At 40.8% G+C, this 17,351-nt stretch overlaps 1 protein-coding gene across 9 annotated transcripts in view; it reads left to right on the plus strand.

Annotated features, from left to right (window-relative positions):
* Elmo1 (engulfment and cell motility 1) overlaps positions 1–17,351 on the plus strand; it is a 539,516-nt gene that overhangs the window by 366,434 nt on the left and 155,731 nt on the right. For all 9 annotated transcript variants that reach the window (XM_076572972.1, XM_042278256.2, XM_016007341.3 and 6 more), the window contains one exon: positions 10,380–10,516. In XM_076572972.1, the coding sequence (XP_076429087.1) occupies positions 10,380–10,516 (137 nt within the window). The remainder of the gene's footprint in view (positions 1–10,379; positions 10,517–17,351) is intronic.

Consider the following 17,351-nt stretch of genomic DNA (forward strand, 5'->3'; position numbering starts at 1 on the left):
CCTCTAACCCACTGTAATCCTTAAGTGCCCATCTTGCATGGTGAGATAGGTAATTATTTATAGCCATGCCAAATTTGATCTGTGACAATCTCTTTTTAAAAAATTATTTTAGATATGTTATGTGTATAAATGCACACCATTTGAGTGCCTGGGAATTACAGCTGGTTGTGGCCCACAACACCGGTACTGAGGATTGAGCAGAGGTCCTCTGGTCCTCTGCAAGAGCAACAAGTACTCTTATCACTGAGTTATTCTGCCAGCTTCTCTGGCAGTCTTGTAATGCGTAATGTGCCATTTTTCCTGATAAATTTCCTCAAATAATGCTTAAAGAGGGTATACTGAAGCTCCTTTTTGAATGTGCTCCCCCCCCCCCGGCTGCCTTGGACTGTTTACCACCCGACTAGAACATTTTTATTAATCTGTCACTCTATTTCACTTTCCTCCATGGGGGGGGGTACCAATAAGAGATACAGATATAGATAATTCCTCATTAGAAAACTTGTATGTATTCATGAATATACAAATATTTATGAGGTTTATTATGAGGAATTAATTGGTAGAATCATTGGAGGCCAAACAGCCCTAGCATGTGCCATGTGGTAATAGGAAACCCAATAAAACTGGTAATATTATTTGGTCTCTGTCTCAGGGACTGAGAAGTGAAGAGTTGATATGTCAGACCCAGTCCTTGGCAGAGGAAATTGAGCTGACATGTCCTCCAGTAAGCAGTTAGGTAGGAAAAATGGACCACATTCCTCCAACCTCTAAATTTTGTCCTGTTGGACCAGGTAGGGCAGGCTGTAGTATACTTATTCAAATGGTAATATCCAGAACCACCTCTACAGACCAACTAAGGTCCACCTTGACCCATAGAATTAAACTTCTCTCTGATTCCCAAAGCCAGGTAGCTTGTATTTAGCAGGCCAGGAATGCTGCACTCCAGTGGGTATTGTAAAACCAAACAATTGATTCTCCTCTCCAGTAAATGCGTTCCCTGTACCCCCTTTTCTCCTTGGGCCAAAAATTTGCAGTCTCACATCTGTAAGTGACTCCAGAAATGATGCGTTTTTCCCCCAACAGATGAGGTACCAGGGATCCGATTCTGTTTCCTACTTTTCTTGATCTAAGTTGGAGGACAAAGGAAAGGAGAGAGCCCTATCAGCATGATCATTTTATAATTATAAGCAGACTCCCAGGGGCTACTTCACTCCTGTTATCAGAAATCTTCATTTACTGGAAGTTCTCTATATTTGCTTTTGGCTAAATAGCTCACAAGATGACCTTGTCAATGTTGTCTTATGGCTTAACAGAAGAACCAGGGCTAAGTGGTAGGAAGTTCACTCAGTAAGACTCCACCACAACTTAAACCTAAGGTATTTTAGTTTAAAAAAAAAAAGTGCCACATTCATATGTGTGTATGTTTTTATGGGGTTAACATGTGCAGAGCACTTAATACATGGTAGATGTCCCCCCTTTTTCTCTCCCGCCCCTTTCGTGTCCTGAATTCAGTGAGTGGATATGCAGGATTCTTACTGGAGGCCCAGTTCTTTTCCATCTTTTTATTTTTCTATCCATGTACTAATAATATCTTCACATAATTACTCTGGTTTTATAAGTCTTTGTATTTGATGGTTTGGGGTCTTCAGAATTTGCCATTCGAGCTATATACATTAATTGCTTTATTGAAACTGGTAATAACTAATACTTATGTGTATCTTTGTAATACTTATACTTGATAACATATGAATCACTTTACATTTATCTCTAATCCTAATGACTCAGTGAGATCAAAGATGTCTTTTTATTTTAGTGAGAAAATTAGGGTCCAGCACAGCCATAGGACACTCAAGGTCATGTTGCTATTCTGTGGTGATCCCAGGATTGGCACCTCGACCCACCTCCCGCAGTCCCTCTGGTCTTTTTTAATCAAATCAGTCTCCATGCCTGAGACACGGCCTCAGTAGACTTTTGGTAAAGTGGGTGTCTTGCTGTGCTGTGTGTCTTGATTTTCAGCACTAACCCTGGTTTAGTATTTCTTTTCTTTTTTTCTCCAGGACCTAAAGAAAGGCCTGGAGGGAAAGCCAACAGTGTGAAGTCTTGGATTCACTACTGTGTCTGTCTATTCATTGTAGATTTCATGCTATTTTTAGGCTTGGTGGATGGTAAAAAGGAATACCTAGAGTTCTATTAAAGTCAACTTCAGGAGCTGTGACGTGCTGACAAAGTTTAAAGCCCCTGATTCTGTCTGAAATAGCAGGGGTAGAGGAGGTGGCTTCTATATTGGCTGAATTTATGAAAATGAGGAAACTACAAGTTCCTTGACCTGGCTCTCCTCTCCTCACCTCTCCTACTACCAACGGTTCTGAACTTTGAGCATCATCCCAGTGTCACTCTGCAAAATCAAACAGTTAAGGAATACCAGGTCTAAAATTAGAAAGGCCAAGGTCTACTAGGGGACAACAAGATGATTTTCCTGCAGATATATATATATATATATATATATATATATATATATATATATATATATATACATATATATATATATATGCATTTGCATCTGAGAATTCATAAATGTGTAATCTGGACTTATAATAGAACCACAGAGAGTCCTAATGTGAGTCTCTGTGCCGTGGATAGCTACTGACATTTTATGATTGCTCTGGCAATTGTCATGAATTAAAGTCTTTTGAGTGTATATGACTTATCTCCTCTTCCTTGTAATTCATAAATTTACAGCAAAATGCCATATGTGTTAGCTCTATTTATTAATCTTTCAAAGTGCACATTTTCAAAGATCATTGCTAGTCAAATGGCTCACAATGTCGTGGTAGAAATAGTATAATTTTCCCAGTGCTTCTCAAGCCCATGTCTCCCAGTTGTTGCAAATGAGTCCAAAAACTCTCTTTGCATAACTCAGGTCATGGAGAGCTTTTTAGTGTCTTAAAACGTACATGTGTCTGAGAAAATTACCATGAAAGAGCAAAATTGGTCTCTGCTTGCCAGTGTCAACTTGTCATCTCATCTTTAGTTAGCTAATTTTCTTATATAATGGTCTACATTAGCTCAAATGACAAGGTATAAAAAAACTAACAATTTTCTTATGAAGAATAAATACTAGCACAGAAAACATTAAGCTTAGCCAGTAAATGTCACTTTGATGCCTTAACACTATAAGTAAAATGTACAGATGGAATGTGTGGTCATTCTGTCTCCAAAGGAATTGATAGAAACTATGAGATTGAGTGAAGACACAGTCTCTAAGTCCTTTTAACTTTTTATGAGCCTTAGAGAGTAAAAACAGAAAAAATGCACAATCTTATGTGCACATGAATATGTGTGTGCATGTGTACAAGCATGCATGCTTTGTGCATGTTGGGGGGGTAGTGAGAGCAAGAGTGTTGCCTATCTCATGTATAGGTAAGAAGGGAACTCTGATGAGGGTTTCGAGGTTGCAAGGCTGCAGGGCATTTTTAGAACCAGTTCTTCTTGCTCATAGAATATTCACTACAGTGCAGAGGCCATTCTTTTCTGAGAACCTCAGGACAATATGGGTCTTATCTCCTATTATCTAGTAGAAAATAAGAACACATTTACTTTGGCAGGTGCTGCTGCTTTGGATGACTTCTGTATTCTAGGAGTTCTTATACTGAAGGCTTAGACACCATTATTACTCTACTAAGTGGAACTTTGAAGAAATGGAGGCTAGTTAGCCACTGGGGGCATTTTTGTGGTTAGGATTATTGCTGGTTGCTTAGAGTGAGTTCTTCCATGTGAATAGGGTTTTGCAAAAGCAAATTTGACTTCTTGTCCTATGATGTAATCTCTCTTTCTCACAAACAGTCCCTTAATTTTTTCATCTGTCATGTAGCCAAAAGGCCATAGGGCACAATGTTCTTGGACCCTCAAAACTGTGAGTGGCATAAACATCTTTTCTATACAGAGCATCCAGTCTCCAGTATTTTCTTACAGCAATAGCAAATAGGATGAAAATGTTGCAGGCAAAGTGCTACCTAAGTGTGTCACACTCTTACTTTATTGTCAGAACTTACATGTGTGGATTACAACTACTTATAAATGAATTAGATGTCGGCAAATTAACATTCTAACTTAACCCTGAAAATATCTTTATATTCCAAGTCGACCAATGAGTCAATTCTCCTGTATAAAGTGGAATCTCACTGAGTTAAAAATAGTGTGCTTAAGAACAATTTGGCTTTTAAAATGTCTTACTATTTTTGTCTCATTGAATGCTTCTCTCTAAATTTCATTTATAAAATCATTGCCTGTTACTTCAGCTTTTTTCTTCAATAAGCCTTGCTGTTTTTCTGTAAAAGACAATAATAAACTCACCCTCCATATAATGTTTTTTTTAAATCTCTGAATTGAAGACTTTACTTGAGACCTAGTCCTTCTTTGCGATCATCCACAAACTTTCCTATTTAAGTGGGTAGCCCTGGATATCTACACCATGACTGATGGTCTTGGTAATCCTCTTGACCCAAACTACACTGAGCTTACTCTGTGGTTACTATTCTCATCCTCTCTGTTACCTGATAAAATTTTCTTTAGTGCTGCATATGAGAAGACCGTGAGATAGGTCATGAAAAGACTTTCCTGTGTAACCCAGGTGATAGAGCTAGGATTTGGACCTCAGTAGTTTTAACTTCAAGCATCTTTGTGGTCCTTCTGTTACCACGGAGTCTTGGATGTACCACTTTATCTTTCTGACACCTACTACCTTCAAGTATATCAGATGATTCGAATGGATTCTGTGATAGCTTATCTCCTTGGCCATGTGACACACCAGGGGAAAAAATGAATCTTAACTGAAGAATTGCCTCCATCAGGATTGGCCTGTGGACATGTCTGTGGGGACATTCCATTGATTGCAATTTAATGTAGAAGGGCCCAGCCCACTGTGAGCAGCAGCGTCCTTAGGCAGGTGGATTTTGTTTGTGTAAGAAGCAAGCCAGATAGCAAACCAGTAAGCAGTGTTGTGTGGTTTCTGCTTCAGGCTCCTGCCTTGAACTTCTGCTTTGGCTTTCCTCAATGATGGACTGTAACCTGTAAAATGAAGTAAACCCTTTCCTCCCCTGAGTTATTTTTGGTCGTGGTGTTTATCTACATCAATAGAAAGTAAACAACGACAGATCCTGAATGTCTGTATTTTTAAAGTTTTAGAGAAAAAAACTCTACTACTAACTAATTTCTTTTTAGTGTTGGAAGATCCTTAAAAAGCCCATAGAAGTCTTCTAATTGTTTCTTGTATGTCATGTGAAAGACTAACTTGCCCCTGATCTGTTGTCTGCCTACTCCTCAGTGAAAGGGGCAAGTCTTGAAGAATCATAGGATGAACTGTGCATGATGGCCCACCCTTGTATTCCCAGGAGACTAAGTTAAGAAGGCCATGAGTGGAAGACTATCCTGAGGAATGTTGAGGGACCCCACCCCAAACAAAACAGAATAAGACAAAACAGGAGCGTAGGCTGATGGCAAGGTAGTCCTTTCAAGGATGGTCTGAAAACACTGGCTTCTCTTCATGGCCCTCCACTGCAGGGCACTTAACTCCATTATTCCTCAGGTTTCTGTGTGTGGAGTGTAGATGGTGGGAGGATCTCTAAATCGGAAAATCTCAGTTAAGAGTTTCCAGCCATGTTCCCTGTACATGTGAAATTTCCCCTTGAGATCTCAGTACTCCCACAGGTTTTTAACACAATCAGTAAGAGTGATTGACTCCATTCCCTCCATAGCTGTTGGACTCCAAGGCGTGCTCCTTAGAGTCTTCTTCCTTTCTCATCTCTAGCATTGTTTCTATGTGGCTATGCAGTGTCACTGGTGACGATGGAATAGTAAGGAACATGCACCAAGTTCTTCACCATGTACTTGATAGAAATGATTTGATTTAATGCTTTTGAACATCATAGGATTATATTTCACAGTTGATGTAACAGGCTCCAGGACTTTAATCATCTAAGGATATGCAGCATGTAAGACTACATCAAATTCGATGTTTGCACACAAATATGTTTGACCATAGCCCTTGTCTCTTACTGCCTCCTCTTACAACTGCCACATAATCTTAGGCATTTGTTTTCTTAAGTTACTAGCTGTGGGCTGCCTGAACTTTAACTTTCCACATCAATAATTATGTGTCTAAGCATAGTCAAATAAAACAAAACAACAACAACAAAAATCCAAAACCCCAAAACAGTGATTTAAGCACAAAATTCTAGAGGATGAATTGAGGTTGTTACGCTATCTCCACAGTGGCACCAAGAGCTTTTTCTAACTATCTAGGGTACAGCCCTCATTTTTAGGCTGACAAAGTGGTCATGGGAACTACAGTCATCATCTTACATTCCGAGTATGAAGGGGTTAAAGTAGAAAGGCAGGAGTAAAGGAGGATGAGCTAATCAAGCCTTCCCCTTCAAGGACCTTTCCTGGAAACTACTGAGCAATTTCTACTTTTCTATCACTGGTTATGATTTGTGCATGTGACTTCTCTTAGTTAAAAGAGAAGCTGAAAATTATATTTTATACCTGCCTGTATTGTTATCAAGATCAAAATTGGGTTTCTGTTTACATGGACCTGAAGTTATGAAGTTCTTGAAATATATCAATCACATGAATTCATCCAGTGGGACCTTTGTTGGTGACTGGGTGATCTGGGGGTAACTTAGTATGTGGTAGAGGTTGTTGTATGCAACAGAAGCTTGGAACTAGCTTGATTTTCTTGGTACCCATGGTCAAGATGAAACTTAACCCAGACTCAAAGAAAAGGGAGGGAAGGCTCAGAAAACTGTGTTCCTGGTAACCCAAACTCTTCTTGGACCATGAGTAGCAGGACAAAAGCAGAGGAATCATAGTCCTGTGATGTGCTTTAAGCATTTTAAGCTGACCCCTTGCAAGATTTTGCTTTGTAAATATATGATGAATAAAAGGTTATTGCTTTAGATTTATATTTGGGAGGTTCAACAGAGGCAGTTAACCAACAAACACAACTAAGGATTTAGAGCACAATAGAGCAGCAGGGATAGGCCTTGGAGTCATTTCTACCCAAGTTTTAATCCTACACCATTTGTGATCCATATATAGTGGTCTGAATGAGAATGGACCCCATACACTCATATATTTGAATGCTTAGTCCTCAGTTGCTAGAACTATTTGGGAAGAATTAGAAAGTGTGGCCTTATTGGAGGAGGTATGCCACTGAAGTTTCAAAAGCCCAAGACATGCCCAGTTGGCTCTCCTCCACTCCAATTTGCATATCAGGATGTAAGTAAGCTCTAGGCTGCTCCAGCACCATGCTTGCCTGCCTGCTGTCGTGCTCCTGCCTTGATGGTCATAGACTTACTCTCTGAAACTGTAAGCCCCCATTCAACTCTTACTTGGTTATTGTGTTTTGTCATGGCAATGGAAAAGTAACTAAGACACCATGCAACTTGGAAAGTCATCTCATCTTTCTAAATCTATTTTTTTCTCTTTCAAAACAGAAACAATGGAAAGGAAAAAAGGGACTAATACACCTCCCGGGTGCTTGTCAATAAGTGACTATAACTTAGACAAAACCACTGCCCTGTGTGTGGCCCACAGTGGTAGAATTGCTGGCTGTAGAGCTATGATCACAAAGCCATCTGTTCTCAACCAGCAGGCACTAACTGTGCATTTTCTAGGAGCCCCATCGCACTGCAGGTCAAGATCTCAGTTCTTGTTGAAGGAAGGGTACAGGAGGTCCAGGAAATTGCAGGGAGAAATTAATTTTCTGAGCAGCAGCTACTGGGAAATTCCCTGTGTTCTTGATGTCAGTGGAGGCTGGAAGCCTACTGCTAGGTCAGCTAAATTGTAGGTTTCAAATGCTTACATAGGGCCACCTAAAAAAAGCTCACGATGAAGGCTTCATTTCTACAACTTTTACCTTCCTCAGATATAAAATGAAGATACCCATAATGCCCACCTTCCTGGTTGTTATAAAGATAGTGCCTGTGGAGCCTGGCACATAATGTAGAGCTAATAAATACTGCTTATTATTATGAGCTTCCTTCCCTCTCTTTCCACCCATGTAAAAACAGGGCTCGTGGGTTTTGGAGCTGTCTCGGCTCCAGTAATACTATAAAAATTTAACTAGGGCATAAAGTACACATATAATCATACTAGGTCCAAAAATGATACTGTGATAATGTGATTAATAATGAGTTCTTGGATGGTAATGGCATCTTAAGTTGCTTCTGTAGACTTGTAAATTTCATGGGCTCCAGGGTTCATGAAAGTGAGACTGACGACTGGCCCATTGCTCAGGGCAGCAAGCTGCACAGTCCGACTGTATTGGTGCTCCACACTCCCTAAATAGCTCTGTGTCTCAGGTCAAAGCTTCACATTTGCTGGAGCCTCTCTGGGGTTAAATAACTTTACTTTTGTGTTCTTGCTTTTCATTGCTGGGATGTGAACAAACTTGACAAGGAAACAGAGGAAAGTCTTTGGAACAGTGTGCTGGCATCCGAGGCTTGTTGTCATGTCCAGTACCTCTCTCCATGTTTATGTTAACGTCTATCTTTGCCAAGGCAGTTTTTAAATGAGTTATGACATGTGATCCTCTCTAAAGCCTAGAAACAAAGCAGAGTGAATTTCATTTCTGCATTTTAGTTAAGATAATACAGGCTAAGAAATGCAAGTGAACTTCCCCTGCTTGGCATGGACTGGACATGTATTGAAATCTTTGCTTCTAGATCCTTTCTGCATGACTGCATTGCAGGTAGCCTCTGTCCGTATGCTGCCTGGTAGACAGTGACCTTTGCATATCTTTATATCAAGTTGCCCTTTCAGAAGGGGTGAGCTGTACAAATACACACCCATTTGCTGCTGCTTGAGATGGGCAGCTATAAAGAAACAGTATATTCATAAGTCCTGTGGATGGATATGGTTGGCATATAACAACTGTGCCAGAGCAGAACATACTGCAGGAGCTCTAGGGTTCACTAGCTGGGGGCCTATACCAGAACGGTGTTGTAGCAGAAGTGAAGTGGATGTTCATATGCATGGCAAGCAGCATGGCTCTCCTCGGGAGAAGGTCTCTACAGTGAGCTCTACTCTTGACCTTCCCAGTCTCTCCCTTCCTGGACTTCCAAAGCCTAAACTTCTACCATCCTGGGTCTTGAAGATTAGTCAACATTTGAAGTGATTCCAATAAAATAGAAGTATGGACATTCACTGTGTGTATAATAGCACACTCATTATAGTTGGTGTGTGTGTGTGTGTGTGTGTGTGTGTGTGTGTGTGTGTGTGTGTGTGTGTGTTTAAATCTTGGATTTTTTTTTGGTGGGGCTGGTCAAAGAGCTGAGTTCCCTGAGCTCTAGAACATCCTCCTTCATAACACAGGTACTAAGATTCTTCAATGATCAAACAAGTTGTCACATTTATAAAATGACTATTGGGGGTTCGAGAGATGGCTCAGTGGTTAGGAGTGTTTATTGCTCTTGATAAGGGCCTGGGTTATGTTCCTAGCATTCACATGGCAGCTTACAATTCCAGTTCCACATCTAGCTTCCTCCCCTGACTTTTGTGGGCACCAGACACTCATATACAGGACACTCACATACACACAGGTGAAACATTCAGACACATTAAAAAAATAAATCTTTTTTTTAAGGACTATAAAAGTGCAATGTTGAAAGATTGCAGAGATGTGAAAGGGGGCTGGAGTGCTGGTCTCAGGGGAAAGAGGGAGGTGGCTGACCTGGTTATTTTCCAAGGAAGCTCACTATAGTTGGGCTTGGAAAGAGTCTTAGCTAATTTCCTGATTGTCTGTGAGAACTGGATGTTGCAGCATTCAGAGCATTTGGGTTGCTTTGACCTCCAGCCATCTGTGCCTGGCCTGTAAAGTTAAATGGTCAGTGGCATCAGATGGTGAATGATCACGAATAGTCCCTGCTCACTGCCATAAGAGAGAAAAAAATGCCCCCTGGAGAAATAATCATAGATGCTATTTTCAAAGTTGGAATTAATTGTATATCCAGGGAAGCCCATCTTCTGCCTATTATTCTATTAGGGTGATAGAGGCATTGTGCCTCAGAAAATAGTTGGAATAGTCTCTCAAAGGTCACCTGTCCCAGCACTCCTGGAACAAAGCCTTCAGGGTCACATCCCAGGGTGAATTAGCAACTGACATTTTACAGCCAAAATATGTGCCTAAGAATAGTTCTGACCCTGTGGCCTTAAGCTTTTAAGGGTGGGAGCTGTCCTTTGGTGCCTTTTCAAAAGTACTTTTCTCCATGGCCATGTAATCCAAGGTATGTCTCTTTGTCTCTGTGGTCACCTAATGTGGGTTTGACTTCCCATTCTATTGTATTAAAATGTCTGCCTTTGTTCCCTTCTGTTTCCTCCAGCGAGTGAGACCTGCAATGATTTCCACCCGATGTTCTTCACCCATGACAGATCCTTTGAGGAGTTTTTCTGCATTTGTATCCAGCTCCTGAACAAAACATGGAAGGAAATGAGAGCCACTTCTGAAGACTTCAACAAGGTAACATGGGTGGCAGAGCTTGATGCGAATGATGTCATACAGAATGCCTCATCACTGGTGTAAAGTTATTAGGGAAGGTGTCATCCTTCAGCCTATATTGAAGACAAGAACAGAGCCAATACAACCAGGAAGACAAAGTCTGGCTAATTGGCATCTCTGTGTAGTGTGAAGGTCTTAAGATCATCTGTCATCTTCTATGTCTAAATAAGAATTACTGCTAAAATGAAGGTTGCTCTCTCTCTCTCAGGAAACAGGGTTACATGTACATGTTTCTTGGTTTAGAGTAAGTATTTGATTATGCAAATGAAGATGTTGTGGGACTTTTAAATGTTTTTAGTGTGTGTTGGGGCGTGTGGAGGGGTGTGTGTAACACACACAGAGGACAACTTGCAGGAGTCAGTTCTTTCCTTTCACCGTGTTGGTTTCAGGGCTTGAACTCGTGTCCTTAGGCTTGGGGGCAGATGCCTTTACCTGCTGGGCCGTCTCGCCAGCACTTGTCTGCTCTTACGCTGGCATTACTTTCAAGAAAATGACTTTTCCATTTCCACAGGTGTCAGAATGTTCATCGAAATTTCGTGGTCACCTCAGAGGAGTTAGGAGCAGAATCCCTGCTTTTAGAGAGAAAGAGCATCTTTATTCTTCAGCAGACATGTCTAATAGTGATGCCATAGCTAATTATGATAACTTTGGGGGTCTGTGTAGGTATAGGTTGGCCTATACCACTTGTAACGTGCTTCTAAATAAGGGTCTGGCCCATTACCCAAGCCCACTCTCCTGGTACTAGATTGTCACTGTCTTTAAGAGGCTAAGAATTTGGTGCCCCACTTCTGTAGCCTTGTTGCATGTATAATATCTAAATTACAACCGCATTTGCCTCCCTGTTGCCTTCTCTCGGAATGTATGTCACATCCATTGTCTTTTGTTTACAAGGTCTGCTTTGTGTCATCTTGAACCACTACAGGTTGAAAAGAAAGAAAAAGCAGGAAAGGAGCTGAATCCTTGGTCAGGCACTGACCTGCCCATCTTCCTGGGCATAGTCACCTCACCCACACTTAGAGCATTTTCCTCTGTGGTGTCTACCATCTTTCCTTTGTTCCTGGGACTGGTTGCTGAAATCACTGAAATCCGGCCATGCCAATGTGCCCCACATCGAGCACTGATCTGCACGTTGCAGTTTAGAGTCCCTGTGCATCTGAACAGCACTGCCTGAGCAGGCATCATTCAGAGAGGATTGGGGCGGAAAAGAGCCATTAATTCACTTGCAATCATAGCCACAGCCTCCTCAGTGTGCTTCACTTGATTATGAGAGACTTTGCCATTCAGGTGCAAATCATCCCAGAGAAAGAAGGCCTTCCGCATTTGAAAAAGACTTAAATCAATAGCCTTTCAAAGTGGCTGTGGCCACTCTGCCCTGGTTCAGTGTGACTCTTCATATGCTGTGGGGGACAGCCATTGAGGCTCAGCATTATATGTTGGGACACTCACTCCTCCTGTCCGTGATGTATGTTAACATTGGTTCAAGAATGAGTGTCAGAGAAGGGTCAAGCATGGGAAAGACAAGGCATTTTAATTTTCAGTAATAGTCTGCTTTTTCCCCTGCTTATTTTAGAAAAGCATATCAAAGATAGATATATAAATACATGCATGGATCTATTGAAATAAATAGACTGGAATAGTAAGTAGCTTATGTATTCACTCTCTATTGCTACTGCAACGCATGACTACAGAATTAGTAGTTTGAGCAATGCAAATGTCTTACCTGACTGTTCTATAATTCAAAGCTAACTGTCTCTTTGGGCCACAGTCACAGCTTAGGCAGAGCTGTTTCTGTCGGGCAGTTCAAGAGAATTGGTTGCCTCCCATTGTTTCGCTTCCAGAGGCTGCTGTATTCCTTGGTTTGCATCCTGTTTCTCCCTCTCTAAAGCCAACAGCTGTGGATCCAGTCCCCTCTGATGCCATCCCATCTCTCTAAGGTCATCTTTTAAGAACCTCTGGATTGTATGGAATTTGGATAATTGAGGATAATAATATGCCTGTCTTAAGGTTACCCGAAAGCAACCTTAGTTCTACCTATAATCTAAATCACACTTTGCCATGCAGCACAGTTACAAGTCTTGGAGATTAAAACATGAGCATCCTTGGAGAGCATTTTTCTGCCCATAATAGTCCATATTTTATTCATGTCTATATTTGATCTTTAAGTGTTAATGACAATTTTTAATGTAATGTTGATAGATAAGCTTTTTTGCTTGTTATTTTTACTGGTAGACATAATTTGAGAGTTCTGCTGGCAGCTGCTCAAACACAGATATGTTTGTGTCCCATTTCTTTTATGTCTGGGTTCTGCCTGTAGTAAACTTTTTATTATAGAAAAGGAGACAGGGGTGAGGGAGAGGGGCAGAGAGGGAGAGAAAGGGAGAGAGAAAGGAAGGAAGAAAAAGAGAAAGACATTGGGAGCATGCTCTGTGACAGCCACTGCTGCAATTTGAAGTCAGTCTTTCTCGTTTTTTTATTTCTTTTCTTCCTGCTTCCTGCCTATCAGCCACTGGGCTGCTTTACTCAATAATAAATGGAAAGAGAGAGAAGTGCTGAAATTGAAATCAGTTCACTTTTCTTCTTGTTATTAACTTGGTACCAGAGGAGATTGAATTTAGGAACAAATGTGGGCTCAGAGTTGCTGGTAGATTTAAATGATTTCATGTTCTCAAGACTGTCCAAATTTGAATTCAGAAATATTTTAAAAGAACCCAACATGAATCACAATTGCTTTTGAACTGTTTTGGATACTATCTCAGTCTCTGGTCAGTTTGTACACAGCAGGAAAGGCAGATTGAATTGCATACCTCTAGGTCCTTAATTCAAATTTTTAATTTTGCCAACACATCACATATGCCATGTTCTATCAGAGGCAGGAATAGCTTCTGCTACCCTCCTGGCTTGAACTTTGGTCTGAAGCTATCTGGAATATGCTAGTTAATGGCCATTAGCTAATGCCACTACTTGAAGAGGGTTTTTGGATAAGCAGCTGTCTACTGCTCCTTCAGGCTTGAGAAGCAGCAGATGGAACATTTTTCTTATTTATGTAAGAGAAGTAGAATTGGAGAGTGATTAAAATATTTATGCTTTGAGAAGTACTTTCACTTTCTCAATATAGCAGTCTACAGAATAATCCATTGATTCAGGCCATTGAGTTTGTATTCTGTGTTTTTGCCTTTTATTACCAATATTTTCGAGCTTGCGTCATTCATTTTTATGGGCATCAGGGAAGAGCTAACTGCCACCAGTGACCTCCCCACACAAGCGGCCCAACCACCACGAGAAGACTTCAGTTTTGATGTTTTGGGCACAAGGATATTATTTCATGCCTTTGTGGGTTATTATTGTTGCATTTTAAACATCCTAACAAGGGTTTGCATGTGGAATATCGGTCTATGTGGCAGTGTTGCTCAACCTTGGGTACATTTGAAGCACTTGGGGGCCCCTTATCCCAGCGGGCAGTTGGACCATAGACCAGTGAACCCATGGAGTTGGTTCATACTAGAGTTGATCACAAAAGGTGATTTGTATCAATGGAAATTCTGTATGTAATATATGCCCACATATCTCCAAGTAATACAGATTACCTGCATTAATAGAGTATATGGCTGTGTGTCATTTAGCTACTTAAGAATTCTATGCCTGAAAATTAACAAAAATTTTAAAAATGGAGATGGTATCTCATCATTTCCTATGGTGATGTTATAGTAATTGAAGTAATAAACATAAAAATACTTTAAGGAAATTAATTCATATGCAGATGCAACATGGCTTTTTTATTTCTATTTTTTAGAAATCATAAGATAAATCTTCTGTGAAACATGAGTAAGCAGCTTTTTTAAAAGTCTTTTTAAGTATATTGTGTTAAAATGATAGTGGATGGTGAAGATGTTCCTGAGCCTTACATTAAATTCTGAGCTGAAATGCTTACCTTCTAACAGTGACAAAAATAAACATATGCTAGTGTTAGCAACCTGTTTTCCAGCAACTTTATGAGCGGCCTTGGTTTTCCATGTTAGCACAACATCATGGCAGCCTATTAGAAAATTAGCATGTCAGGAATCTTGTGTCCTTAACAGTTGGTGAGAACTGAGGCCTCTCCAACAATTGACTACTTGGCCAGGCATATTTGGTGATGGTTAAGCCATCCTAGGGACCATCAACTATCTGTCTTTATGGCATTGGTGGCCCTGTCAAAGTTAACATTACACACCAAGATTACATGACTTTGCATGTGTCAGTGTACCAAAATGGAAGTGACAATTTTAAAAGTGCCCTTACTGTGGAGTAACAGGGCTATTTTGGAACTTGATCCAACAGCAAAATAAACTAGGCACTCTTGGAATCTTGGGCTCACAGAGGAAAAACTGTGGATACTTAGAACATCAGACTGCTCTGGGACAACCCAGGCCCAGCAAAGCAGCTGCCTATGGCCAAGCTGTGAGCTTCATCTGTGTCAATGGGAGAAAATCCCAATTCAGAAGAATTGGAGAATGGACCAGAAGGAAGCATTCTGAGAAATCCCCGGAGGAGGATCCACAGAAAATAACCAACCTCTAGCCGATTATGGCGTGGCATAAAATGGGGTGGTGTTTAAAATATTAGAGCCAGCAAATGCCTGTGCTCGAAAGGGGAATTCTTGCTTTTTGCATTGCTCTTGGCTTACTGACTTTCAGAGTGTGCTTTGCCAAAGACAGTTGCATATTCAGATGTCCTCTTCCTAGGCATGCTCAGCTCCATAGCTGGGCGAAAGGCGCTCTTTAGGTTCACTGAGCCAGCCTATGGAATGAAAGGTGGTCTGTAACTCGCATCATGAATAAACATGAACCTCCTCATTTGCATGAGGCAGGTGACTGTAAAATATCTTGCAGCAAGTCATGAAAGGAAGCTTTGTGTGTCAGTGCCCAGGGGGAGCTGGGAGGACTCAGAGTTGTTTATCTTCATTAGAATTCCATCTAGTGCTGCTGTTATTGATCTGAACTGGACCTGGTGTGGCTAATAAAAGTAGGTGTACATTTTAATTGAAACATGAATATTTAAGTAGAGGAGACGTCTTTTAAAGAACCCTCATGTCATGCAATGAGATTATGTATTATTTTAACTGTCTAGGCTATTAACAAGTATTTATTCAAAAGCCTTCTCATCTGCCACAATAGGTTTCTGGGTTTGCAGTGCAGGCAGGCAGACCTCCTCTAGAACCAAATGCATTGTATGAAGAGATGTATTGTTTTCCTTTAATGTTTCCCGTTGAATAGTGGTAAATGGATTCCTGGGCTTGTATTTTTTCAGCTGTTAATTTAAGATAGTGTTGGGCTTTGTTATGGACTTTGCCACCTTTTTATTAGACTGTCCTCATCAGTCACAATTACATTATTTTGGGGACAGCAGGAAAGATCAGGAGTGACTTTGCTAACTTTGGTTTTGTACAAAGCATTTGTTGAAATAGACTATAGTGTATTTGCTTTATAAAACCGAAATGTGTTGATAGCAGCTAACCTAAGGCTGCCTGAGTCAGTCAGGCGACTGCAGCGTGGAGCTGTTTTTGCATTACACCCCTGCTAGACTGTTTAGATCATTTTCCTTCCTTAATTACCTTTTTTCCTGAAATTGTAATTACAGAAATACTGAGTATTGAATATTTGTACCCAAGATAGATTTTTCAAGTATCAATAATCTATGTTCTCTCCTGCCTTTATAGAGAGAACCACTGAAATATGGGCTTAGTTGTGAAGGGAATTTGAGCCCAGTGGGAACACATTCCCAAGTGAAGGAGCTTTCTCTTCATGTTCCTGATATTGAGGGTCTTCCTTTTTCCACCTCACTCCAAATGCACTGCAGGTGACTCAGTGCTGGACAAAACAGTGACTAAAAACCTCAGGTCTCCTTTTTTTGTACCTGGATGACCTTGTGGAAGGGACTCAGCGTTTTGGGCTTCAGATTTCTGTGAGATCGGAGCAAGAACATTCTCTGCCTCTCGGGATATCGTTGTACTCTTGTGGTGCCAGGTAGATGATCTGTGTATCTTAGTTTGGGATGGGAGCCAGTACCAGGCAATAGTCATATGGAAGTGGGAGACCATATGCCATAGAATTTTAACTACAAACATTTTCAGGAAGAGTGGACAACCTCTCACTTGGACAGAGCACTTCCTGAATAGAACATTCCTGGACATGGTTCCAGCTTCATAGGGAGCATGCCTCATTCGTGAAGGACCTAGAGACAACCTTTTCCAGGTGTCCTGCACCTGCATACAGCTGCTTCCACACTTACAAATGAGAATATGGGGAGACCCAGAGTCCTCCAAGAATTCATAGTGTGGCTCTCGTTCATATATACTTGCAGTAAAAATGGTTAGGTTGATTAACATGTGTTTGAATGCTAGCTATAACCGTAGTCTGCTGAACTCATGGCTAATGTGTTTTGCCTTCTGGACTTTGTCTACCACTGAACATGTGTAGTATAAAATTCATGAGTTTCACAAATAATTCTAGATAAGCCTGACAATGCTGATATATTCAGAGGGTATCCCTTTGTAATCTAAGCTGGGCAGACATAGAGTTCTCACTTCTGAAGTCTTTCGCAAGCCTGTATAACCTTTGTTGCTCTGTCAAGTTTTGGTAACTGTGAGAAGGAAACAATCAGCAGGTTTTGCTGGACAGCAGTGCTATCCATCAGTCCCTTGGTTCAATTACAGACCATCCCTTAGCAGGAGAGTAATCACTACTCACGGAGCTGACTGCTTTACATAACTATCCAGCCGCTTCTGAATCTCCTTTCCCTTCTATTAACTGTGCTTTGG

The sequence above is a fragment of the Peromyscus maniculatus genome, chromosome 5, assembly GCF_049852395.1.
Source record: "Peromyscus maniculatus bairdii isolate BWxNUB_F1_BW_parent chromosome 5, HU_Pman_BW_mat_3.1, whole genome shotgun sequence".
In the NCBI taxonomy this organism is placed as follows: Eukaryota; Metazoa; Chordata; class Mammalia; order Rodentia; family Cricetidae; genus Peromyscus; species Peromyscus maniculatus.